We start from the raw sequence: 27,774 nt of genomic DNA on the forward strand, positions 1-27,774 counted from the left end.
TAATAGTCATCATAAGCATACTTGGGCGGGATTAGTGATGGGTGCTTAAGGCCGTGGATGCTGCCTCCGTGATGTTTAAGATTCACGTGCCACTGCTTGCCGTAGTTGCTAGATGTAGCAAGTCCTTCCCGGCATATACCACTAGGGAAGGACACTGACTGCTCGTGTCTGTTTATAGACTGAGCTGATCCTCTGTTAGGATATTCCAGAGACCAACAGTGTGCTGAAAATCACAGTCATCTGTTTTGGTGGGTGATATTTTACATTTGATTACAATCATTATGATTAATGATTCTATAGAACATTTGTCAGATTGTCACCATGCAAAGCCTTCATTTGCTGAGAATTACAAGTCTCTGTTAAACCCAAACCACCCTACTGAAGTCAGGGGGTGGATAATTAGAACAGAAGGTGGGCTGTGATGCACTGGGGCAGATTCATCCCTGGTTAATTTCTCTGCCGTCAAAAGAACTGCCATTAGCCAAATTTATCCCTATGGGTCTCACTGCTGGACAGCTTAGTTACTGTCTACAGAGCAATATGGGGTGGCTGCTTCACAAATGTGGAAGTGCTTACTAAGCGTGTCACCAAAAAGCAGGCACCTCTGCAGTAGTAACATGTTTGCAACAGAGACACAAAGTATCTTGTAAGAAAAGGAAAGTAACCTGAAAAGTTTCATGATTACTTGTGGGATAGCATTCAGCAATATACAAAAAAACCCTCAACCAAATGTTGAAGAAGCAACATTTAAAAACAAAGTGTGACCTATGGAGATGACTTCCAGGTAAGAAATTGTACTGTCTGAGTTACAACGTTTTGAATTGATCTTTTTTTGGGTAATGTTTTCCAGTAAAGTGTAATCTGATCCTGCAGCAACAATGAACAACCACATAGACCCGGCTGTGGAGGCTCTCAATCCTCTTCAGCGGCGAGATGCCAGTCCGGGTTTTCCAGCAGGCTCTTCATGCAGCGGAATGTCCCTCAGATGCTGCTCACCCTGCTTGGGAATTTCCACTGTGCAGAAAAAGTCCAAGCAGCTACTCTCGCCCTTCTCCACCCCAGCTTCCTCTCGCATGTCACAACATTCCCCCATTTCCCGCCTCGTGTTAACCATTGCAAAAAGATAACTGGGGGTCTGGTCTGATTCACTGCAACAAAAAGAACCTCGTAGGTTACACCAGATCTGTATGTAAATAGGGTCAGGTCTCTTCTCTTTTGGCTGCACAGTCAATGTGAGTAGGCCTGGCGTGTGTGTGGGGAAAGAAATTTCCTTGCTGCTGCTGCTGCTTCTCAGTTCCTCAGTATTACGTCTTTGGGGGAACTGTTCTCTCGTTTTCTCTCACTCTCTGTCTCTCACAGACTTGGTAATTATTGAGGATCGCTTACCAGTGGGGAACAAACTAATTACATATTTTCTATATATCTAAATCGTGCTACAGACATGAAGGTACAATATTATTTTATTATTTACTTTTATAATTTAAAAATATTAATAGAGGACATATAATTGTATTTTTCTCCCTTTTGACTGCCTTGAAAATTGCTTGTGTACCACGGGCCAGTAATTTGTGTAGCGGTATACCACCAGGCATAATAAAATGTTTGATTTTTGGATATTGTTAATAGATGGCAATTGGGAATGAAGGACCTTAAATGAAAAGTGGGATTTTCAAGAGGACCTAAGTAATTTTGGAGCACAAATCCCATCGATTTTTCACTGGGACTTGTGTTCATAAAATACACAGGCACTTTTGAAAATCCTACCTGAAATCCCCTTTGGTAGCTCTCATGGCTTGTGCAAAATTGGATCATGGAGGAAACAGAGAGGCTTATGGCATTAGGGTGAGTGTGTTTTAGGAAGCAGGTGTTTCCAATTACTTTGGCTACACTACAGTTTGTTTGTTTGTGATTTATCAATGAACTGCAGGAAGACAGAGTGGAAGAGATACAGCAGTAACCTAAAATGAGTGGAAAGTCATAATATATAATACAGAATATAGAAAAAATACTTATTTATTTCTCTTCTTTGTTCCCATTCATGATACATATATATTGATCATCTGGATGATTGAAACGAAGTTTATTGGACAGTAAGAGGCTTCTTCAGTTTATCACTTCTTATAAATGAGTGACTCTTACTTAGCATCCTATTTAATTGTAATCTCATACTCCTCAGAAGGCAAGGGAATGTGTCACAAGGTTGAGCAAAGTGACTCTTGAAAAGGGCAAAATGTGATCTGGATGTTGGAGACAGTTGACATCTCTTTGGACATAGTTCTGCTACCTGGCATAGTTGTTTGGATATTGGATACCTTGGGGATAGGCATGGATAGAATACATTCTACCTGTATGTCAGAGCTTGCTTGTGGTTGTGTGGTAGAGTATTTCATAAAGTTAAATAACAAGGGACAGAAGTCACTTCAGAACACTTAGAATTAGGGCATATTTCTGCTTAAATTGAAACTCATGCAGCCAGCCAGACACCCTTTTCCTTTTTGGTTTCTGGTTTACTGGTTTTCTTTGAAGAAAACGTTGCATTTTGTTTCATGCTTACAGGAAGTGCACAAAAGGAGGAGTGTTACTTTTGATTCTGTGTTGTTGTCAGCCTTTCCCTGAACTCCAGAGACTAACCTTGACACATCGCTGCTGTGTGAGCATGTGTACATGGTAGAAGTTAGAATTGTGTATATCCTGAGCCCTCCTTTTAAGGGGACTTGTAATGAAAAGAGCAATCACAGTGAGCAGAATATATGAATCTGACTTTGTCCATGGTCTGGGTCCTGCAAAGCAAAATTCTGCAGTCATATGTGCATGATATTTTATGTTCCCAGCTGAGTTTTCTTGCCTATAGAAAGAACAGAATGCTGAAACTGAAAGCTCTTTCCCTCCTCTAATTCCCCTCCACCCCAATGATTTGAGAACAACCTGGGTCATGTGGCTTATTTCCAAGAGTCCTGAAATTGAAAGTTGAATTACATAAGGTTGATATATTGCTGTAATTTGTTGGTGGTATGCATGACTCCTTTTAAATACGTAACACTTTTTCTTTTAACATCAGAAAACAATAGAAGCAGAAGAATGCAGAGCTATTGTTAATATCTTTTGAGGGAGTCTGCCTATGAAGTTGACTTACATAGCTGTGTATGAATGGATCAAATTGTGCCCTCAGATAGACTGGTGCTGTTCAATGAATGAGCGTTAAACACATTTAACTGAGGGTAAAATCAGTCCCAAAACCAACAGTTCACTTCAGGATTATGCTATGTCTAATTAACCACTCTGTTAAACACTTTACTTGCTGTGGCAGAACTTTGCTCACTAGCATTGGAGTACTTTTTTATGATAGAATTTCATGCTGATTAATAGATGAAAACTGGAGAACTGAGTCTCAGGACTTCTCTGAATTCAGTAGGCTTTGGATCAGGCCCATAGAAGAAAGACTGCTTCCTTAACTTACCTTTCATCCATTACCCCAAAGCAATGCAAAGGGTTTTGAGACTGGAAACTTAGGCTGTGTCTACACTGCAAAGAAAAGTTGGAAAAAGATACACAAATTGCGAACCGCAATTTGCGTATCTTTTTCTGCTTTTCTTCTGAAAGAGGGTTTTCTGACATTTGGCCCATCTACACTGGGCCAAATGTTGGGGGGAAAAAACCCTCTTTTCAGAACATCCCTTCTTCCTTGTAAATGAGGCTTACAGGGATACCAAAAAATGTGTCTGCTTTTCCAAAATTTTTTTCGAAAAGCAGACACATTCCTTGGACAAGGCAGAGCTTTTCTGGGATACCTCCAGTAGTCTAGATGTACCCTTAGCGTACTATCCATATTCCAGTTTGGGTAGCTCCCCAAAATTCTCCCCGTGACAATCAGCTAATGTTTTTCCCCTTCTTTCAGTTCTAACCAGCTGAACAGTGGTACTGTGCTTTGTCAGACAGCTGTTTCAGCCCACTCCATAAGGTGACTTAATGTTATTGGTGAGTGAAGTTTGTGCATTCCCAAGACACTATGTAGCTGTAACAAATTAACAATGCTCTACTACTGTGTTCTGGAATACTGAGGCAGTGTTTATAAATCCTAGCCATAATATTAATTCCAAGTGGAACACTATAGTAAAAATCAGAGAGCAAAACATTTCTAGTCAGTCACATGTGGTATGTCTCCCACACTTGTGAGCAAGGTATCCATTCCTGATTATGTGACATTGCTCTTTGTCATGGGGAAATCTGTGTTCTGCTTATTAATTATCTATATGTCATGGTGTCACTGCTGTGCGTGATGCTTTGTAGACCAGTCCCTGCCCTGAGGCACTTACAATAAAAATGAGAGTGGGAACCTAATGAAAAATGAGTACCCACCCAGCACTGTATATGTGGAGGATGGTAGCTAACAGCAAATAAGGGGTATGGAGAAATTGCATATGGGAAAGCATTACTTATACAAAATTTAGATTGGTTACATGGCAGTTTCATAATGCACGGAGACCTTGATGTTTTTCCTTCTCCCTATTGATCTTTGCTCTGGTTTGCCCACAGTCTGAGAGAGGCCAGCCTTATTTAATTTTTGCACTTGGTAGGGGCCTGATTGCATGAGTCACTGAACACTTTAACTCCCACTGAAGAAAAAAGGGGAGTTAAGCGCATTCTGTACCTCACAGGCCTAGAATATTTGCGCACTTACAAACACACGCTCTTCTGAATTCAGTGTAGTTCTATCTAAGCTGACTCCCTTGGAAGCCACAATCCACAAAAAAGGGATCTGAACAACTATAATGAAGTCAGAAGTAACAAGGTTCCTTATGCTGGATATTAGAGGCAAAAGGTGTTACACCTCATTTCCAATCCACAGAGCTGTTGAGTCTTCTACTTCAAACTTAAAGCAAATGTATCTACAGCTTCTGAGTAGTCTCTGAAGAGAATATCCTCCTTAAGATTTAGCCTCCAAATCTTGTGATGCTCTTTGAAAGTCAAGTATAGTGTTATGTTTGATTACATTTTGGCGTGCTCTTTACAAATCTTTCCAGCACACAAGGGTGTGGTAGCAGTATTTGTATAAACCGACTCAAGAGCTTAGGGCACCAGGCTAAATATACATATTATAGTGTAGTGAGCATTGACATCATGAGCCTTAGTACAGCAAATATTTGCCTTGATAATGGAATACATTTGTCAATTGTAACATTTTTATTTTTACTTTAATCAACTTACTCAATGTTCTGGTGATCCCATCCCAGAAATATGTTGATAAAGGAAACTTATCACTAATAGGTCAGAGTCTACTGGTATATATGCATCTAAAGTTTATCAACTCTTGGGCGTTAAGCACAAAACATGATGGCCAGGAAGGATAGGGCAAAGGTCCCCTGATTCTGTTTTTACGCCTCTTGGATTCTGGGGTCTGGAGCAGTTCCTAGTGTGAGTTGGAGCAGGCAATTACCCAGAGCTACATGACACAGGGGGCCCTGTAAAGCAAAGTTGCTCAGGTTTCAGCTTCAGTGCTGGGGGGCAGAATGTGGTGCTCTGGGCTTCAGCCTCACATGGTGGGGCTTTGGCTTTCTGCCAAGAAAGTCTAATGCTGGCCCTGAATGGCAGCCCTCCTGAAACCTGCTTGCAGCCCCCAAGGGACCTTGGATCCCTGGCTGAGAACCCCTGAGTTAGAGCAGCCCCAGACATTACTCTAAGTTACAGGAGTCTTGCGCAGCCACTTATGTGCTGCTCCTCATCCCAGATTTGCCAAAGTAAAGAACACGCCCTCTAGCCACTCCCCCATCAATCCATAACATGACCCTTACCATAACTTTCTATACTTCTCCACACGGGGGGCAGCATAGATCCATATACATCAGAGCCATGTCATTCCCCTTGTTGTGGATATTCTGCTAATGGTGGTTGTGGCCTCTTTACATTCCCTTTTTGGGAGCAGGCACAGATTCCAGCTTCATACTGTTGTTGTGTTTTAAAATTAATCTGTATTACAAAGAGTAAATTAACGCTGGTTCAAACTGGCTGGCAAAATGGTGTCTCCTAAACTGGGTACATACTGTCACTCTTAAAGTGTACTGTGGTGCTGAGACAAGTTACTAAGCTAACTGGTCAGTTGTTACATGTCTAAGTAGTTTCAGTGATCAGGAACATATAGTCAAGATAAAACCAGCTTGATAGTTATGCCTACCAATATTTGATTAGGGTAAGACAGCAGTTTAAACAGAGAGAGGAGGGAGGATACATATTTTAAAGGGGGTAATAACTTCTTAATTTTGTATAGTCACCGCATATTATAGAAGTAAGCATAGGTATTTATTGTGAATTTGCTTATGCAAGAAATGTTTCAGTAAAATGTTTCCGACTTTGGCCACTAGTTGGCATGAATGGTACACAGCATAACTGCGTGACTCAGTTTAAAAAAACAACAACATTGACTCTTGGTGTCCTAGGTCAGTGGTACCTTAAATGGCATAGAGGAGGATTTCATGTGTGAAAAAAGAAACCCTGTAGGGCTTTGACCAGCACCTCATATTGACAGCCTATAACTGATGAGTAGGTGAGCCTAGGTGAGGTTCTACAATAGGAAGTTGTTATGCAAACCAACAGTTTGTGGCACAACTCTATGATTGTATATAAGCTAGGTGTAATATTCTGACGCTAATTTACACCTGACTTGTGAAGCTGTGGTCACTGTTGCATTAATGCACAGTTAAGAGCCCCACTAGGGGAGGCTGGCAGTGGCATGTGGTGAATTATTGCATCTAGTGGATGATCCAACATGCTCCTGCCAGTGTCTCTCCTACCAGTGCTTGCTCTGTGTTAGTCTTCCAGGGGAGCGGATATTCCAGCCTCTTTGTGCCACAATCACGTCCCCTATCTGAGAAGGATTTTCCAATACTGGACATATTTTATGGAGGTCAGAGACCATGGGGTGAATGTGGGCCTCAATGCTTGATGTTCAAGACCTTCAGCATTACAGTTTGAATACTTAAATGTGGTGCCATAACAATCACTCTATGTATGTGGAAATTACTGGGAAATGACAGTCCTGTTTGAGGTTGCTATGCCAGCCAGCGAGCAGATCTGCTGCAATAAATGGGTGCATGTGTTGTAGAAAGGGGGTTTGTAACAGAGCTCAGTGGAGTTACAAAGCCCTTAATCTATTTTAACAGAGGATAGGTTTTTATCAGAGGCCCTAATAAAGGAGATGGCCCTGTAGAAATAATTACTAATATACAACATATGGTGCCTTGAATGGATTTGGAATTCTAGGCCAGCAACAAAAATGTAGACCTCAACTACCTTTAAGGGTGAGAAAAAATAGAAAAGAAAAATCAGAAAACCTCTTATTTAAATAAAAACAAAAACCATATTAAGCTGAAGCTACATTTTATGCAGCATTCTTCATGGGGCATACTGCTAATTCTTCACTTAAATTCACCCAAAGATCATCACTCCAAAGCAACGGTTCTTAACCTGTTTACTACTGTGGACTGCATATGCCATAAATATGCATCCACACACCATAAATACTATCTGTATGACCCTGAGAGTGTAACATGGGCCGCAGCTGTGGGCTGATTGGACTGAGGTTTGAGAACCACTGCTTCAAGGTAATATTCAGAGCACTGCTCTTCTCTTCCTGTATCTTTTTAATAGTGCTTAGCAAAATGGGATCCTGCTCTTGACTGGGACCATGGGGAGCTTCCACTATACAAATTATATAACAAATTTATTTGTTGCAAAGGTTTTTTTAGTTAACAAAATTAACTGACATTTTAATGGAAATGTTATTGATAATTGCAACATGCTCTAAGAATTTGGATTATACACCATTCAGTTGTAAACAACTATGTATCTAGTAAAAGAAGGGAAACCCATTTGCAACAACAGTTGAAACACACAGCCACACCCCATCACTGAAGAAATAGGTAATGCTGCAGTAATACATATAATATTACTGGGCTTTTGGTGGTAGGGTAGCTATGGATATGTAAAGTTTGAGAAGTTTTCAGAAAATTAATTTAGGGAGCCATTCCTCAGCTATCAAGTGCACGAAGAGCATTTTCGGGTGAAAGAATCTCAGATAATCACATACTGTTGTAGTAAAGCCATATCTAAGATATGGAAACTATAGAGGCATAGCTGCAGAAATGTACCTATGCTGCCATACCCCTATAGTGCAGATCGGGGTGGGTGATCATTTTTGATGGGGGGGGGGGGGCTCTCCAAGAATTTGGAAAGTGGTCAAGGGTTGCACTCTTCCATATTAATGGAGAAGGTGCGGGGCCTGGGATGGAGGTTGGGAGCTTGAAGTAAGGGATTGGGATGTAGGAGGGGGTATGGGGGTTTGGGTGAAAGAGGTGGTTGTAACCCGGGGCAGGAGTTTGGGTTGTGACCTAAGGCAGGAAGGGGTTGTGACCTGGGGCAGGGGACTAGGGTGCAGGGTCTGGAGATGGAAGAGGGGCAGAAGGGGAGGGCAAAGGGTTTTGGTTATGTGAGGTAGGGGAGCAGGAGTGTGTGTGTGGGGGAGCAGGGGATTGGGGGGTAGAAGGTTCTGGGGTGCCAGAGGCAGGCCTTGGCCAGAGACTTACCTGGGTGAGTCCCAGCCAGCAGCCCAGCACTTTCTCAAGCAGGCTCCCTGCCTGCCTGGCCATGGCAGGAGCCATGCGGGTCTGTGAGCGGATGGGTGCTGCCCAGGGACGGAATAAGACCCTGGTCTAAGGAATATCTTCCTTGAACATAATTTTGGTAATCAACATTATCAAGGCTGTTCCCCACTCTGGCACTTCGAGTGCAGAAGTTGGGGATCTGCAAAAGACTTTTAAATAACCTGCCACTAAAGGCTACTGTTTAAAAAATTCTCAAGGTCACAGATACCCTGACCTTGTGTGGTACATTGCATCCATCCAAATGCACAAACCCCTTTGAAAACCCAGAAAGATGCACTTAGGACTTCCTTCCTGAGGGGTAACCCAAGCTTTTTAACCTTCCTTCTGGGGAGAGCTAGTAAACAAACTGTAATTTCTCAAAAGATGACCTTTCAATTGGAGGCACGTGCCCACAAAGCCTCATGCCTTGTAGGACACAGGAATTAGATTATAGTCTTAAAAAGCTGATTTTGTCAACAAATCAAAGAAAACATACTTGGTTGCCTGGTGTTACAGAGCAACTGAAGAAAAGGTTGATTAACAACACAGAGAATTGCTTCTCTGGGATTCAGTTTAAAAGTTAGTATATGGGAAGTACATGAGCTCAGTAGAGGAGTCTAACAAATTCCAAAATAAAGAAAATAACCTGATCGTGTCTGACTAAACATTCCCTATTCTACTTACGTATCTGTTCCAATGTTTAGTTCTTCGCTGAGCACGGATATCACTGGAAATTCCATGCCTTGTTCCTGGCTCATTCCTCAGATCACACAAAAAACGGCAGCAGGAGAGTCCTGCTTCAATTAAAAACCCACATTCTCTTTTCATTGGCTCTCCTGGTTCCCTGCCAACATTTGCTGGAGACTCTTCAGGACCCATTGTCTCTGGGTTTAACCCTTAAAGGCAATATAGTTAACTGACACTGGGATGTCCAGAAAAGGGTAGTACCCCTCCCATTCATCACCATCTCCACTCCCCAAATCACAGATGGAACCGGGTAGCCTTGTCCACACTGGCTGTGCTTTCTTCCTGGAGGTCTAGGAGAAAACATAGTTAATAAGATACATGCACGTACGAAATTCACTATTGAATATATGAAGAACTAAACAAGATCCCCCACATTCATAGAATAGAATGATTCAGATTACAGGGACAGTTTTAACTGGCTGAATCTGGAATCTCTTGGGAGAGCGCATCGGCCACCTTGTTAGAAGCTCCTGAAATGTGTTGTATTTCAAAATTGAAGTCTTGGAGACTCAAGCTCCATTGAGGGTGTTTCTTGTTAACCTCTTTGACTGTGTGAAGCCACCTTAGTGCAGAATAGTCGGGCTGCAGATGAAAGTGCTGTCATCAAATATATGGGTGTAGCTTCTCCAGAGCGCATATGATGGCATAGCATTCTTTTTCTGAAACACACTTTCCCTCTCAGGATATGTCTACACTATAGAGTTCTGTCAGAAAAGCAGCTGTTTTTCTGAAAAAAACTCCAGTTACGTCCACACTGCAATTGCGTTCTTCCACAAGAAAATTGAAAAACACAGGGTTTTTTCCAGCATTGTTAAGCCTCGTTCTATGAGGAAGAAGCCTTTTTGCAAAACGGCTCTTTGGCATAAAGGCGTGTGTGAACGAGGAAGAGGGAGTTCTTTCAGAAGAAGAGGAAATAGGAAATAGCACAGGTGCCCTGGTGGCCATTCCATCCATAGCAATCACAGCTTAGGGTACGTCTAGACTACCGCGTTTTGTCGACGGAAGTTTTGTCGACAGATACTGTCGACAAAACTTCCGTCGACAAAGAGCGTCCAGACACATTGAGTTCTGTCGACAAAGCGAGCTGCTTTGTCGACAGAACTCCGTAGTCTGGACGCAATGTTACAGGCAATAACACCTTCTGTTGACAGAGTTCTGTCGACAGAAGGTGTTATGCCTCGTAAAATGAGGTTTACCAGCGTCGACAAAACTGCTGAGTTCTGTCGACGTTATGTCGACAGAACTCAGCGGTAGTGTAGACGCTGGTATAGTTTTGTCGACAAAAGTCCACTTTTGTCGACAAAACTAGGTAGTCTAGACACACCCTTACATGCGAGAGAGTGTCCATTCAGTCTGGACGCTTTCTTTTGAAAAAGCAGATTGTTTTTTCAATTCACTTCTGCAGTGTGGACGCTCTCTTTTAGAATAAGTTTTTTGTGGAAGATCTCTTCCAAAAAAAGCTTTTTCCGAAAGAAGCGTGTAGTCTAGATGTAGCCTCAAAGAGCTTTTTAATGAGAAACATGACAGGGTGGAACTGTTAATCTAGCCCTGCTTACATCAAAACTGCTCCCACACCATGCTCTGACACATACATGGTGATGAAGAAAGGTTTATCATAGTTTGGGGCCCTTAGTACAGGGTCAGACGTAAGGGCAGCCTTAAGTTTTGAGAGGCAGCTGTGTGAGAGGGTAGGCAGTTTCCGAAGAGCTGGTGTAAATGGGGAGCTTGCTTAACAGCCAGCTCCCTGCGAGCCCCATCTCCCACTTACCACTTTCCCCCCTCCGTGCTATTGCCTCTGATGCAGAGGCAGCAGTGCATGAGGTGGGAAGTGGCACTTGCTACTATTACATCCCTATTCCCCAGTCCATTTAACTGCATATGGTTGCTTCTTCCTTGTCAGGTCTGTCAGTGGAAAGGTGATCAGACTGTAGTGTGAAACAAATTGCCTGTAATATCCTGTCAAGATTAGGAAATGATTGGACCTGTTTTTTAGACTTAAGGACAGGCCAATTTTGGATAGCCTCTATTTTAGCCTGGAGAGGGTTGATGGTTCCTTCACCTACCTGGTATTGAAGGTAGGTCACCCTGTTTAGGTCTATTTGACACTTTCTAGCCTTAAGTGTCATCCCTGCCTCCCTTATGCACTGAAAAACAGCTCGGAGGTACTCTAGGTGTTCTGCCCATGAATCAGAGAATACGGCCACATTGTCCAGCTAGGCTACTGAAAATTCACCAAATCCAGCTAGCAGATTATCTACAAGTCATTGGAAGATTGCGGGTGCACTGTGCAGCCCAAAAGGGAGAATATTTAATTCATATAGCCCCACATGTGTAATGGAGATTGACTTTTCCTTGGCTGACTCATCCAGAGGTGCTTGCCGGTACCCCTTGCGTAAGTCTAAGGTGGACTTGAACAGGGTGCATTTGTTTCTCCAATAGCTCCTCTGTGCATGATATTTGCTAGGTTTCTGGACAAGTTACAGCCTTTAGCTTACTGTAGTCCACCAAAAGCGATTTCTCCATCCGATTTGGGACCTAGGACTATTGGAGAGGCTCATGCACTGTGAGAGAGACAGATTACACCCATCCCTAGCATGTCCTTCATTTCCTTCTCTAGCAATTTTGGCTGAAGGAGCCAGTTGGTAGGGTAGGGCTCTGTTTAGGTGAGTGTCACATGTGTTAAGGGAGTGGTATGCCCATTCCATCCATCCTAGGATGGCTGAAAAACATCAGTGTGAAGCTGGTGCGCAGCTTCTTGATCAGCTATCACTGCTCATGACCAACGCTCGTGGGGAGGATTATCTCTTTGATGCCATCCTTGCCTTTCCCTTTATAGTAAGCTCCTTCCGGTCTCTCTGCACGATCTTTCTCCTGGGCTGTGAACTGAATAAAAGAGCTCAAAGAATTAACATGATGTACCTTAGGCTTAAGATTAGAATCTGGGAATGCTATGAGGTAATTAACTGTTCCTATGTACTCTCGGATCATGAACGGTGCATCTCACAATGCTTCCATCTTATTGGCCTGGAGCACCTTCAAGACCATGACCTGATCACTTACCTTGAAGGAACGCTCTCCGGCATGTTTATCATTCCAGGCTTTCAGTTCTTGATGAGCATCTTGCAGGTTTTCTTGAGCAAGGGCTAAAGAGTCTCTGCTGGTGTCTTGTAGTTTGTCTACAAAATCCAAAATGTTAGTCCCTGGAGAAGGTGTAATCCTCTCCCATTGCTGCTTCACTAATTGCAGTGGCCCCTTAACTTCTTGGCCATAAACAAGTTCAAAAGGGGAGACTCCCAAACCAGGGTGTGGTACAGTGTTGTAGGCAAACAGTAACTGCCGCCACACTAGGCTCCAATCACTGGAGTGGTTATTCACAAACTTGCATATTATGGCTTCCAAAGTTCCATTGAATTTCTCCACCAGGCCATTCATCTGGTAGTGGTAAGAGGTGGCAACCATTTGTCTGACCTCATGAGCTTCCCAAAGAAGTTTCATAGTTCCTGTCAGGAAATTAGTTCTTGCATCTTTAAGGATGTCTGAGGGCCAACCTACCTTGGCAAAAATATTGTTAGTGCCTAGAACAAGCTTTCGGCCTTTCTGCTTCCTCAAGCTACTGCTTCAGATAATTGAGGTGGCAAAAATCAATGCAAGTCAGTATATATTGTTTTCCTCTGGGTGTCCTTTTAGGGAAAGGACCCAGAATATCCACAGCTATATGTTGGAATAGAACATCTATTATAGGGAGTGGCTGGAGAGGTGCTTTGACCTGGTCTTAGGGCTTTCTCACCTGTTTGCACACCTCCTATGACCGGACAAAGATAGACATGTCTTTGGGAAAGTCATTTCACTGGGACAGGATTGGCAATCAATCTTTGGGCCTCAGGATGGCCACTAGGGTCATCAAGGGCTAAGATCAAGAACTTTACCCTGTACGTAGTTAGAACTACCATCTATCTCTGAGGAGGTCCGTACTCCTTTTGCCCACCAAAAAGAGGATCTTTGTATAAAAGTCCTCTTTCTACCATAAACTTGGACTTGTTACAACTGCTTCTGTCCCCACAAGGTTACTTCCCCTGGCCTCTCAGGACCATTCTTTTGTTCATCATCCCCACTCTGCATGTCTGCCATAGAGATAGACATCTGGGCATGATCTGGGGCTATTTTCACCTTAGTGTGCTGCTTTGGGAAAGTTGGTAGTTCCAGGACTACTGTGCTCCATTGCAAATGCATATACTGGGCTGTTATTCTAGCCTACCTATCCAGTTGCCCTGAAAGCTACACCCCCCACCTCCCAAATAAACTGTTTGGTTTGAACTCTCTGGCTTTGCAGGTTGAACCTTCTGTGTGCCTGCAAACAGGAAAAAAGGTGTTCTTTTAAAATCCCAAGCTTTCTGCTCCTCATTCAAAATTATTCCCTCTCTGCCACCATGTCAAGGCTATTCCCCACTCTGGCACTCTGAGTGCAGAAGGTGGGGCCCCCGCAAAATACTTTTAAATAACCTGCCACTAAAGGCTTCTGTTTAAAAACTCCCCAAGGTCACCTTGGGTGGTACTCTGCCTCCATCCAAATACAAAAATCCCTTTGAGAGGCACTTGGGAATTTCTTCCTGTGGGATATTCCTAAACTCTTTAACCCTCCCTCTGGAGAGAGCTTGTAAACAAACTGAAATTGCTCAATAGTAGATCTTTCAGTCTGAGGCACCTGCACACAGAACCTTCTGACTTGTAGCACACAGGAATCAGATCATAGTCTTAGAAATGTGATTTTAGTAACAAAACAAAGAAGACATACTTGGTAAAATATGCTTGGTTGCTCGGTGTTACAGAGCAACTGAAAAAAGGTAGATTAAAACCCCAGAGAATTAATTGTGTTCCTGGGATTCAGTCTAAAAGTTACAATGTACAGGAGCAGAGGGAACATGAGCTCAGTGCAAAGGAGTCCAACAAACACAAAAATACAGAAAATAACTTGATTGCATCTGACTAAATATTCCCTATTTTACTTACATATCTGTTCTAAGGTTTAGTCCTTCCCTGAGCAAGGATATCACTGGAAATTCCGTGCCTTGTTCTTGGCTCATTCCTCTCTCCCAGCTCACCACAGATCACACCAAAAACTGCAGTAGGAGGGTCCTGCTTCAATTAAAAAAAAAGTCACACACTTTTTTCACTGGTTTTCCTGGTTTCCTGCCAACACTTGCTGGGGACTCTCTATGATCCACTGTCTCTGGGTTTAACCCTTAAAGACAATGTAGTTAACTGAATGGCTGGGATGTCTAGAAAAGGGTAGCACTCATCACAAACATAAACCAACCTGTGCAGCCTAGTGCAAAATAACTTTCACAAGTGCCTTTTCCTATTACAGTGTCATTCAGATAACATGAATAAAATGACTTAAAATCTATGTGGTGAGTAGCCGGTCACATTTCAACCTCATGCTAAAGGTCTGACAGGAAAAACCTAAATGAGTGGTGACTTAACAACAGGGTTGGCCTTTAACAATCTGCAAAGGGGGGAATGGGTTAGCATTGTCTCACTCATGGACAGTTGTGCACATGATGAGAGGGAATGACACAGGATAGGGTATATTTTGACATGCCTGCTGGCAGGGGTGCATCTGAGGATGCAGAATACTCCCTCTCTCCCCCCACATCAGTGATCAGCCCTCTATTTGTTAAGGGGTTGGGGATGAGCCTAATGCCTTACAACATATGTAAGTAAACAACAGAAATGTTAAAAAGCATTTTTTTTTGTAAATGTGTAACAGCTGAAATTTTCAGCCATTACAAGTTTACACTGGGGGTGGCTCTGTGAGAGCTGGTATGTGTGGGGAGCCAGCCTAAAAGCCAGTTCCCTGTGTGTACTGGCTCCTGCCTTCCCCACTGTGCTACTGCTTCTGATACACCAGCAGCAGTGTGGGGAGAGGTGACTCCCCAGGAGCTGGTGCTTGTGGGGAGTCTGCTTAAAATTTTGCTCCCTGTAAGTACCAGCTCCCGCCTGTTCTCCCCATCCCTATGCTACTGCATTTGATACAGTGGCAGCAGGGCAGGGGGAGGGGTCTTGTGTGTAACCATTAAGTAACTGTTTAACTGCGTACACTCTCACATCCCTTGTAAACGAGGGGATGAATTCCTGACTGATTGAAGCCCAGGGGAGTTTGACCATGGCCATCAATGGATCCAGCATTTCTACCCAAAGATGCTTGCCAAAGTAACAACAACCCTAATTCCCACCCTTTTCCCATTGCTCCTCTCTCCTGCTGTTGCTAGAAAAGGGTGGGATTTAAGGCTGTTGCTCCTTTGGCAAGCTGCTTGGGGTCGAAACCCTGGGCGAAATTCTGGCCCCATCGAAGTCCATAGCCAAATTCCAATCAGCAGTGTTCCCTCTAATTTTTTCCCATCCGTGCATGTGGAATACATTTCGTTATGCATTGACGCATGGGCAGATCTGCACTTCTAGTAGAGACACATGCTGTGGGTGCCCTGTCAGCTGAGCAGCACCTTTCCTGGGTGGCTGCCCACGCACTGAGCCTACAGGGAATACTAGCAAGGGAGGCCAACTCTCACCCCTTCTTTACTTCTGTATGTACAACGTAGGGCATTCAGCGCCTGCCCCTGAGCCCAGGCTGGTGCGTGGGGTCGGGTGGAGCATGGTGGGGGAGCCTCGTAGCCCAGGGTGCCTCCGCCCAGCGGGAGACGCGCCAGACGGGACAAAGCCTTGTTGTTGGCTTGGTGGGGGTGGGTTGTGCAGCCTCGGGCTAATGATTCACCGCGCGCTCCGAAACCAGCGAGGCCGCGCTCTCCCAGCCACCGCCTGGCGCCCGCGGGGTGTTGCCCAAGCCCGGGACTTTACGGGAAGGCCAGCCCCCAGCCCGGCAGCATCACCCCGCCCGGGCCAATGGCCTGCGCGCCTGCCGCTTCCCCCGGACCCGCTCCCCGCCGGGGCGGAGCTGCTATAAGAGCCGCCGCCTGCCCCGCCGCCTCCCCACACTCGCCCCCCTCCTGCTGGCGGTTTGCTGCCTTCCCCGCCGTCTCTCCGCTCCCGTCGCCAGGAGCATGATCGTGGACAGCAGCAGCAGCAGCAGCTGGGAGGCGCCGGCCGACGGCGACTCCAGCTCCATGAGCAGCCCCCTCAACCTGGCTTTTTTCTATGGCGCCTCCCCCTACTCCAGCAGCGAAAGCAGCTGCTCGCCCGCTCCCTCCGCCCCGGGCTCGCCCGGCTCCGACTCGGAGCTGTCCGTCAGCAGCTGCGGGGGCGACGGCTGGAGGAGGGACTCCCTGGACAGCCCGCGCCATGCCCCGCAAGGTACGCGCGTCCCCCCCCTCCCCCGGGCGCTGCCTGCTGCAGCCCTCCCCGGCCGCGGCTCTCCCCCTACCGGCTCTGGGAGGCGCGGAGCCTGCCCGCTTGGATAGTTAGCGCCGGCCGTAACGCGGGGCCCTGGCAGGGGCCCTACGGGGAGGCACGTCCACATTAGCCGAGGCAGCGGAGCGGAGCGGAGCGGCGCTGGGCTGCCCTGTGTGCTCGCTGCTCTCCGCATTGCACGGGACGTGGGTGGCTGCAGCGCGCCCTTCCCAGGGAGAAGATGCCGGAGTAATTGTTCTAGAGGGGAAGGGAGCTGAGCGCTCTTCAACCCCACTGGAAACCCTAGACAGGACTATGTAGCACTTTAAAGACCAACAAGATGGTTTATTAGATGATGAGCTTTCGTGGGCCAGACCCACTTCCTCGGATCAAATAGTGGAAGGAAATTGGCAAGACTACATATACTAAAGGATACAATCAAAAAAGTGAACACGTATAAAATTGACAAATCAGATTTTAGAACCAAGGGAGGGCGAGGGGGGAAGGAGGTTAGTGTCTAAGAGATAATGATATTAAGGGTGATAATTGGGGAAGCTGTCTTTGTAATGGGTATTGGTGGAAGGATGTATGATGGAAACGGCTTCCATCCAGGCCGGCGTTGCAGCGCCCCTAGTTCCAGCATCTATGGATTTTGCTCAATGGTCAAATGCTCTGCTCACCCTTGCTTACCTCCCAGGCCTATTCTGCGGCTGGATTTGTCGTCTGATGAAAGTAGCTTATGCTCACTTAAAACCTAGACTCTAGATCTCAAAAGATTCAAATAGTTATGATTTGTGTGAGACCATGTGTAAATAGTGTCTTGTGGTGGTGCTCCCTTTTTTTCCTTCTGCTACTCCTTATTTTTGAAAAAAATTTGAAGTGAGGAGGGGAGAGAGGTGCTGGCACCGTCACTGCATAAAGCAAGCTGGTTACCACAAGGGATAGTTTGAAAAAGAATGCCTGGGAATTAATAACTGTTTTGAGAATTAAATATAGGCTAGGAAGAAAGTTTATTTAGAAAGACTGTGTCATATTTTGAAATTCACTTTCGAATGGGGGGGAAAGAACTATATTTTGCATTGGATGATTCATTTTCTAGTCTAGTGCATCTTTTATAGGAAAAAAATCCTGTGAGCTCAGCAGAGCATCCTCAGAAGCCTTTGCTTAATAGGGGATGAGGTCTTAGGGCTGCATTCTAATACCCTTTATCCATGGCAAGCAGCACCTTACTTAACAAATAATCCCATTGATTTCAGTGCAGAGTAAGGGTATCAAAAGCTAGCCCTAGGAGATTTGTGTATGTATCATCTGTATGTATTAGGATGTCAGCACAATCTGCCAACAGCCTTTTATGTACAGTGGCTTATTTAAATATAAGTCCTTTGAACATCTTTGCTCCACCATTGTAAGGTAGTACTCTATAATTATCTGCTATATTTGTATAGGTTCTTCTTCTCTCTCCCCCCTCCCTTCCCACCATGCAATAAACAATAGACTTTCCCCTCTGATTTGATTTGTATGTGGTTCAATTTAGTTTCCATGTAATTTCTGTTGAAAACATTTTAATCATATATGCATGACCATAAATATCTTGTCTTGTTGGTAATACCTTTTTTAAAAAGTAAAAATGTTATTTGTAGTTAGGGTTGACCTGTAAGCCTGTTTCCACTTCATATCTCCACTCAAAGGCTGTGTTTCTGGCTAGTCCTCTGGGGAAGGAAAGCTGGGGCTGCTGGACTGTGCTGGGATGAAGTGCTTTGAAGCCCACAGACTCATACTGGACCTCAGTAGTCCTGAGCCCTTTATTTCCTCTTCTGCTAGCCAGAGAAATTTGATCGCCCTTTAGACTTCAGTATATAGATTTTTATGTTAGACTGACTACGTAGTTTCCTTATCAGGTCACATAACTTCCTTTTGCAAGTCTGGATGCCTTAGGTCATCATTTCCTTTCCCACTTCTGTTTTTGTAGCTTCAAAACTGATTTAATTTTAAAGAGGATATGAGACTGAAGAGGTTAGGCAGGGACTGTCACAGTTGTATTGTACTTCTAACAAAGCAAGTCTTTTTTCCTTTTTAAAGCAGTAGTTTCAGCCAGTATGGAGATAACAAACACAAGTAATTCTCAAAATTGTTAGAGACAGTCCTACAGCATTTTGACATTGAATATATTTTTAATATGTAATGGATTGGGGCAAGGAGCTGTCTTTTTGTTCCTTGATTACGATGTGTTTTACTGGTTAACAAGCTGGAAATAATATAAGTGGGGTGTGTGGAAGACTCCAGATAAATAAAATTCAAACTGTTTATATTCTTCAGAATACATTGTCAGCCACTAAAGCATTTCAGAAATCAAAAGACGCTCTACATTTTCAGTTGAAAACAGTTTCGGCTTATTTTCCATTTGCTTCCTTGCATCAGATTGTGCTAGTGCATTAATTTTGTTTGCTTTGTGTCTCAACAGCCGAACACCACATGGGGGGAGGAAAGCAGCACAGAGGACCTTTCCAAGGGGTACGTGTGAAAAATTCAGTCAAGGAGCTCCTATTGCACATTAGAAGCAGCAAACAGATGTCCTCAGGCCATGTTGCTGATGAATTCAAGGTAATTCAGTATTTTTGATGGGATGGGTCAAAATTTGCTCTCGTGTAAGTGAATTTAGCTCTGACTGAGGAAGTACACTTGATAACACCAAATCAAATTTGTCTCCTTGCTGATGTCTATATGAGTGAAGGTATTTTTCTGTCCCAAAATAGGACAAGGGAAGAAATTGTGGTTGGAAGGGAATTGGGAACAAGCTGGAAGATGGTTTCGCTGTCTTGATAACTGAGACACATTTTGAAACTTCTTTCCTTAGAAATTCACCTAAATACCCACATTTGAAACTATGAAAACTCATTGTGCAGTCTGATACAGAATTCAGAAAGGGTTGAGGGAAAGCAGCAGTCTGAGAAACCAACTATTATTTAATTGCTTGTAAGAGCACACAACCTGCTCAATGCTATACAGGACTCAAAAGTGATGGTTTTGTGTTCCATGATGTATCTGCAATCTAACAGACAGAAACTGAGGATAGGGGACATGCAGGGAAGCCCTGATAGAAGACTACCATATGAAGTGCCTTGATTTTTGTTTGATATGCCATAAGAAGTGAGTTTTGAGGAGCGATTCTCTTATGGAAAAGTCCTAAAGAATTTAATAGGGATGAAGCTGATAGAATTTTCTCTATGGAAACCTAACAGCTCGTATGGGAATTTAATAGATTTTTTTGAACCATCCCATCAGATTTTATGGCCTGGATATAATTCTCTGTGTTCTATAAGAAGGTTTGAAAAGTCTATGGAAAGGTTATAATTTTCTCTAGATATTTGGTAGAATCCTTTTAAGAGTTGGCTTAAAAATAAAAGATTTTATTCCTTCATTCACCTAATCTAATGGAGATTAGAAAATGAAAATATAGTTGGGACATCGCCTTTTAGAGCTGTTTTGAGAGATGGGGGGATAGTTAGTGTTTTCAGCTCTCTCTCTCTCTCTCTCTTTCTCTCTCTCTCTCTCTCTCTCTTTTATTTGTTTTTTTTTAAAAAGAGCAGCTTTTAAATTGGCTTTGGTTTTTTTAATGTATTTATTTCCTATATAGGCACAACCAAGGCTGAACTACGAACAGTTTACAGGTACTAGTTCTTCTTTCATATGATTCTGTGAAATACTTGTATAAATATTTTAAAATATCTGTGAGGTAGATTACAAGAGTAACCTAAGCACTGACTGTAAAATGCATTTTTTTTTTAACAGAGTTGAAGAACATACTTGCTCATAGTGGTAAAAGAAAGGCTCATGAGCCTTTCTCTGATGGACCCAGCTACAAAAGACCAGCTACTTTCCACTCTCACTTCTTGGTAAGTACTTTTATACTGTATTTAAGAATTTAATTGTGTTTTCACTTGGCTTGTGTAACAAATAGTCAGCTAAATAAATATTTTACATGTTTTAATTTTTCTCCAGACACCACCACAAACACCAACCTCTATGGATAACATGGAGGATGCTCATAAAAATGAACCAAAACATGATAACTCTTCTGACATGCTTCAAAACATTATGAATATTAAGAATGAGTCGAATCCTGTTTCTCTGCACACAGTGCAGGTCAGCTGGCTGAACACCATACCTAACCATAGCTCACCAAGGGAACAATATCAGGATATCCAAGGAGCACAGGCTTTCTCTCCGTCTGAGAAGTACCAAGCTTTCCCAGCCAATAGCCCCCAACAAATGTTGGATTCACCCCAGAATTATCAATTTTCTTCCTCACAGACACAGGATTTATCACAGAACTGTAATCAGGATTCATTACTGGAATACAGGCCATTTTCTGGAAATGACCAGTCCCCTACCTACCAACAGAATAATCTTGAAATCCACGAACTGCAGTATTGCCCAACCCAAAGTTTCGCATCTCTCTTGAATGATTCTGAAGGCTCAGAGAATATACTCAACTGTCTCCAGCCTCTGTCCACTGCCCATCAGCAATCTGATATCAACACCCACACTCAGAACTTTAGCCTAGCACCAAATAACAGCTGTAGTTCGCTTGGACACAGTTCATCTCTGGCTACTCTGAATGTTTCTCTACAACACCAGGGAATTGTCAGAAGCACGGCACAGCTGGGCAAGTCGTTCTTTCAGTGGCAAGTGGAACAGGAAGAAAACAAGCTGGCCAACATCTCTCAAGAGCAGATACTCACAAAAGACTGCGATGGTGATACGTGAGTACTGTTTATTTTACCACTGTAAATTAGAAATGTCTGGGTTGTTTATATTGACTGGTGCATGCTAAGAATGTGATGGCTTCTCCTAGCAAAATATAGGTGGTACAGTAATATTGCTGGTACCCAGTATTCCACGTGACTTTGAGTTTGTAATAGATCAGCCCTTATGAGAATTAAAACAAGCACAAATTGCATGCAGAATGGGGAATGCTTGCATCTTATATATCTTGCACTTGTATTTCTCTAATGCTATGTCCCCCATTTGTATAATTTTAATTCCCTGTATTTGTGCCCCTCCATGCAGATTCCTTCACATTGCTGTTGCCCAGGGCCGACGGGCTCTTTCCTATGTTCTTGCCAGAAAGATGGTTGCTCTGCAGATGTTGGATATTAAAGAACACAATGGCCAGGTGAGTTTCTCTGTCCAGCCTCTCATGAGTGCATCCAAATACTGAACATGTCCAAACTCTGAGCCAAGTGTGGTGTACTACTTGTTTAACCTTGAGGTCGAGCCTGTGTACCACCTTGGACAGTCACTAATCAGTGGACAACTCGGAGACAGTCGTGTTCTTGTAGCTGTTTGTCCTAGCTTTCCAGTGTCCACTAGTATTGCTTCATTAATTTTCTGTTGAGGATATTTTTAGTCCCCATTTCCTGGTAGGTAACACCTGACTAGTATGTTAACTTTATTTCTCAATATTTGCAGAGTGCCTTTCAGGTGGCTGTGGCGGCCAATCAGCATCTGATTGTCCAGGATCTGGTTAGCCTGGGAGCCCAAGTGAACACAACAGACTGCTGGGGTAGAACGCCATTGCATGTTTGTGCTGAGAAGGGTCATTCCCAAGTCCTCCAGGTAAGGGTCAGAAAGACTGAAGTTTTTCCCCTTTGCCGTCCTCCTAAAGCCTACTGGCTTTACAGTCTTGTATAAGCCTTCCCAGAAGATTCTGAAAACAGCCTGCCAAAGTATTATCAACACACTCCCAGAAATATTTCCCTTACATGAATGGCTGCTCCATGATTATCTAGAGTATGTTAGACCATTACTATAGAATCCTGCAGGTTCTTTATTTTAAAATAAAGGGAATGTTCTTCTTTTAATAAAACTTTTTTTTTCTTATTCCCAACACTCTTCCAACATTTATGTTTCTATAAATAATTTAGTTACCAGTATATCTTTGGGATTGAACTAATAAGTACTTCCTTCCCACTTTTTCAGGCAATCCAGAAAGGAGCTATTGGAAGTAGTCAGTATGTGGACTTGGAGGCGACCAACTATGATGGTGAGTAGCTACAAGTTTTTAATCCAGAATTGCTGGGTATGTTGTTGTGATTTGTAGCCACTGATACAAACGCTTTACTGGGCAAAAAGCAAATAAAGTTTGGAATGTCAATTTTTTTCTTTCCCAACTGAAGATTGGTTTTGCTAAGAAAGGAGAACCTAGGCTGGTTTTCATCAAGAACTTGTTTTCTTACGTTATGCAGGACTTCCACATTTTGTAGGAAAAGAATGAACTTCTGGTGGATGAATGCTTAAAATGTACATCTGTCTAGTTTGAACATAATCACTCTGTCTGAGCACTGAGGAAAGAATAAAGAGCAAAGGCATTACCATTAACTCATCTGAACGCCTTTTAGATTGAAACGTGTCCTGTTAACAGTTTAGACTAGAGGATATTTTATAAGTCATTTGAAAATCAGTTCATCCATTACTCACTTGTTGAGAACATGTTAGTGTTTAACCTCTTCAGGGTCTGACCTCACTCAGAGCAGCACAGGGACAATGCCAACCCTGGTTTTAGTCAGGAAAGTGAAACTACAGCAGGGATCCATAAGTAGCCTGTCCAGTGGTACGTTACAGTTGGCTCATCTGATTTTATTTTTTAATCTTAAGGGTTGACAGCCTTGCACTGTGCAGTGCTGGCCCACAATGCCGTGGTGCATGAACTCCGGAACAGTCAGCCACCTCACTCACCTGAAGTTCAGGAGCTTCTGTTGAAAAACAAGAGCCTGGTAGACACCATCAAGACACTGATCCAAATGGGAACCTCTGTTGAAGCAAAAGTAAGTGCAAGAATTCCTTAACTATGGACTGACTGGTCTCTGAGGGTATGTCTCCACTATGGGATAAGGTTGAATTAAGATATGCAAATTCAACTTCAGCTATGCAATTAATGTAGCTGAAGTTGAAGTACCTTAACTTGACTTTTGGTGCTGTCCACACTGCAGAAAGTCAAAGGGAGAGAACGCTCCCTTTGACTTCCCTTACTCCTTGTGGAAGTGGGACTACTCTCAGTTGGAATTAGCGTGTCTTCACTAGACCCGCTCATTTGAACCATGGAAGATTGACAGCGGCAGCTTCAATCTTCTCTGCAGTGTAGGCATTCACTTGGAGAGTTCTCTCAGGGTAAAGAATTACTTGCCACATACTAAGTAGAGCTAATAATAATAATAACGAAAGGAATCAAAGCACAGAAGAACCTAATTTATGTGATTGGAATAAGAATATTACATTTATTCAGGTCAGAAAACACAAAGGATGCATGTTAGGAGAGGGGAGTGATAATTTACACTTTAGATGAACTAATTTTTTCTTGTGTTGGTAATTGTTTTTATGAAAAGGGAAAGCCCTAGCACGCAATCTCATATATCCATAATAACTAGGTACTAATTTTGCACCGACTATTAAAATTTGGATTTGAGTTAAATGCTGATCCTGTGTCCATTTCAAGTGTGTAGTGGGCCAATTTGAGAAGTTGGATCTCTCAGGAAAACTGTCAGTGTTAACACCAGTTCATGGTCTGACCCATTGTGTGTGCAAGTAGAATATTTACTTTAAAAATTAACTGTTTTCACTGGGATTAATTTTCAGTGTGTGCATGGAATTACAATACCGGGGTGGGAGGGGGTGGGGGGTGAGATAGGCAGGTATTTTTTCCCTCCATTAATGTCTGTAATTTCCCATTTTTTAAAAATGTCCATCTATGTTATAGGCAATACTGATTTTTTTTTTTTTTCCCCTTTCTTTTTGGATAGGATCGTAAAAGTGGCCGCTCAGCTTTGCATTTGGCAGCAGAAGAAGCCAACCTGGAGCTTATTCGTTTATTTTTGGATCAACCCAATTGCCTGTCTTTCGTTAATGCAAAGGTATAGTATCTATCTTGTATACAGCAGCAGAGTATGTTGTTGTATGTCAATGGTATTGTGTGTGCACCCTAGTCCATAAACTTCCCTGTCCTTATTGCTATTACTTTTGCCTTTTCTAGGCATACAATGGCAACACAGCATTACATGTGGCTGCCAGCCTGCAGTATCGGGTGACTCAGTTGGATGCAGTTCGTCTGTTGATGCGGAAGGGAGCTGATCCTAGTGCTAGAAACTTGGAGAACGAGCAACCAGTTCACCTGGTTCCTGATGGCCCTGTAGGAGAACAGGTAAAAAACTCCAAAAATCATTCCATCCTTTTCCTGAGAATTGAACAGATACAAATCAATGACTGGTCCTTAAAAGCCTTCATACTCTTAAGTTCCAGGATGGGAGACCCAGCTATCAACACGTTTCTGAGTTGACATAAGGAGGAGACTGTCCCTGATCTGTTTCCTAAAAGTTCAGAATAGTTTTCCCATTCTGAATGGGGCATTTGACTAATCCAATAGCTGTCCCCCCTCCCCCCCCATTAGAGCACTTTAATTGCTACATATTAAATAGAAAGCTTGAAGCAATTAGAAGTTAATTGCTCAGGGAGTCACAAAGCTAGTTGTGTAGATAGATAGTAATAGTTTGATCTTTGTTTCAGGAATGGTCATTGAATCTTCAGAAAGGTGACCTGTAACTTTTGTGTGTGTGTCTAGCAGTTTAGCTTCTCTCTGAATCACATAGGAATTTTTTTGCGTCCAATTTGTACCACTCTTAGGTTCTTATATACAACCGTCAATGGTTTCAGTAGGACCAAGATTTAGCCCAATTGATTACCCTGAACATTACCTTAAGAGTAATCTTTAGGAAATAAATTTAAAATACCATTTTCTTTAAAAATCTAAATTTTGAGGTTCAGAATCATGTATGTTCAACATGTCAGATGCACAGAATTTTAGAAGTTACTTGTAGCATGTATTTTACCCTTCTATTGTAGAACAAATTTTTCACATCTTTTTTTTTTCCCTCCCAGTGTCAAACTTTTAATAGCACATAATGCCCAATCGTGCTTAAGTGAATATGGATTGGATCTTGATTTATTATTTGTATTATGGTAACGTCATGAAACCCCAGTCAGGATTAGTACCCCACAGTGCTAGATGCTCATACCTGCTTAAACTGCAAGTTCTTATTTAAGTAATTCTGACCTCATTTACAGTAATCATTTAACTTCGGAAACTTCACTGAAGTGAATGGGCTCAGACAGACTCTAGGTTGTAGACAAGAAAAAGGGATACTGGTTTAGGTTTGCTAGATCTTGTTTCTGATCTTAGTAGAATTCAGTATGGGAGGATGCATATTAATCTTGGTGTGTTTCTCTTTCAGATACGACGTATCCTGAAGGGCAAGGCGGTTCAGCAAAGAGCTTCACCATATTAAACTCCATGTGTCTTGGAGTTCAGTACACTCACTGTCAGTTAGGCAGTCCTAATGAATCTGTAAATAGACCATTTGCCCAGTATAGGCAAATGTGAGTTGTTTCTATGAAACAAAAGTATTTAGTTCACTATCATATAGTGGGTTATGTTAACAAAATTCAAATTCCTTTGAACAGATGGGAATGTTCTATACCAGGTGTCTGGATACCTGGGTTTAATAGCTATGATAAGCTGACTTATTTAAACAGTTTAACTAGTTCTGGGGCAAGGATGATTGTATTGAAGGTTTATTTTTGTATTTAGATAGGCATGAGATCAATGGCAACAATATTAAGTTTTGTTTTTTAATCAAAATATTAACTTACAGAAAAAATTAATTAACTGTAGAATCCAAAAGAATATTTATATTCCTCAGTATCTTTTTTCCAGTGTCTTAAGCAGTGCTGTATATAAATCAGTAGCATTATCCTGCTGCGCCATATTTTTAATAAATTAACTGAAAAGGGACAAGTGTTTCAAATGTTGAACTTTGTGTTGTAGATTGCACACTGAATTCTAATACTATGTTTGTACAAATCAGATGAATATAATTGTGTATGACTTTGGGGACAAAGGCTGCAGTGAAACTGAATTGTCACTGACGCTTATTTGTATATATCCATTGTAGTTATTAACAGAAAATGAAATTCAATAATTAAATTATAAGCTTGATCCTACTTCAATGAAATCAGTTGGGACCATTTCAGACCCTGTTGCATGCACCAGCACAAGGACTTTTTTCCCATCTTATCAGTGGATTAAGTGGGAGAAATCTACTCCTGTTTTCCTCAACATTCTTTTGTGAATATGGCTGTGATTCAGCCATGTACATAGGCTTAACACTCTCCCTGGTGAGTGAAGTACTTACATATTATCATACACCCCTCACTGATTTCAATTTATGTATTTTGCTGAATCAAGCCCTATATATTGACATAGAATAGAAAACGCTTTCCACACTTTCAACTGTTAGTCCCATGTTTTTTACCTTTTGTAAGCATAATGGGTAGTCAAGTTATATTTGAAGCTGACATTGTTTTATTTAAGAATAATGACTATTTTATTACTAATGTTGTATAGACATGGCCTGTTGAAGAGCATTTCATGTTTCCAAAGTGATCCAGTGTGCATAATAATCTAGTTTATTCTGATATTCTGTTTTGTAACTGTTCTTGCATCATATGAAATTCTCCTCTTCCAGAGCCATGTAACTAATCTAGGATAATCTGATCACATTGTTTGTCTGACACAGTATGTCTTGTAGACAAGTTAATTGGATAAATCTGATATCCTCAAATGTAGCTGAGATGCATATTCACTAAATTCTCATGTACAGTTTCAAATAAATCTGTTAATCCAAAAATCTTGGGTCTGGTGTATTTGTTACAAATAACTTTTTGTCTTGATTAAAATATTTTGATTTCTTCCTGGTACACTCTACTGTTAGTGATGGGATCTAGGAGGGCTATTCATTTAACAGATTGTTTTAACACAATACTTCAACTGTCACTCAAGTGACCAATCCTTCCTATCATGCAAGTAGCTCTTCTACATTTACACTCCATTAAGCTATGGCACCTTAGCCAGCCTCCTGCCTCCTCTGGACCTTTCTACCTGATGCTCCATCTTCTTTCTTCCCCATGGCTCCTGTTTGGATCAAAAGTTGGATTTGATTCC

The 27,774-nt window shown here is 42.5% G+C and overlaps 1 protein-coding gene across 3 annotated transcripts; it reads left to right on the forward strand.

Annotated features, from left to right (window-relative positions):
* Positions 1-1,226: 1,226 nt before the first annotated feature.
* On the forward strand, positions 1,227-27,460 carry NFKBIZ (NFKB inhibitor zeta). Of its 3 annotated transcripts, none has more exons than XM_006116792.5 (12): positions 1,227-1,447; positions 19,183-19,322; positions 20,356-20,389; positions 20,511-20,614; positions 20,721-21,484; positions 21,792-21,897; positions 22,194-22,340; positions 22,704-22,767; positions 23,379-23,548; positions 24,521-24,631; positions 24,751-24,918; positions 26,006-27,460. In XM_006116792.5, exons 2-12 carry the CDS (start codon positions 19,194-19,196, stop codon positions 26,057-26,059), a joined length of 1,851 nt encoding a protein of 616 aa, XP_006116854.2. In that variant the 5' UTR covers positions 1,227-1,447; positions 19,183-19,193; the 3' UTR covers positions 26,060-27,460. The 3 variants fall into 3 exon arrangements, with proteins under 3 accessions (XP_006116854.2, XP_025037314.3, XP_006116852.3); XM_025181529.3 differs by lacking the exon at positions 1,227-1,447 and adding an exon at positions 16,049-16,685 and having other exon boundaries at positions 19,183-19,232; XM_006116790.5 differs by lacking the exon at positions 1,227-1,447 and adding an exon at positions 16,053-16,685.
* Positions 27,461-27,774: the final 314 nt, after the last annotated feature.

Source organism: Pelodiscus sinensis, chromosome 1 (assembly GCF_052426305.1).
Source record: "Pelodiscus sinensis isolate ZL-2025 chromosome 1, ASM5242630v1, whole genome shotgun sequence".
Taxonomy (NCBI): domain Eukaryota; kingdom Metazoa; phylum Chordata; order Testudines; family Trionychidae; genus Pelodiscus; species Pelodiscus sinensis.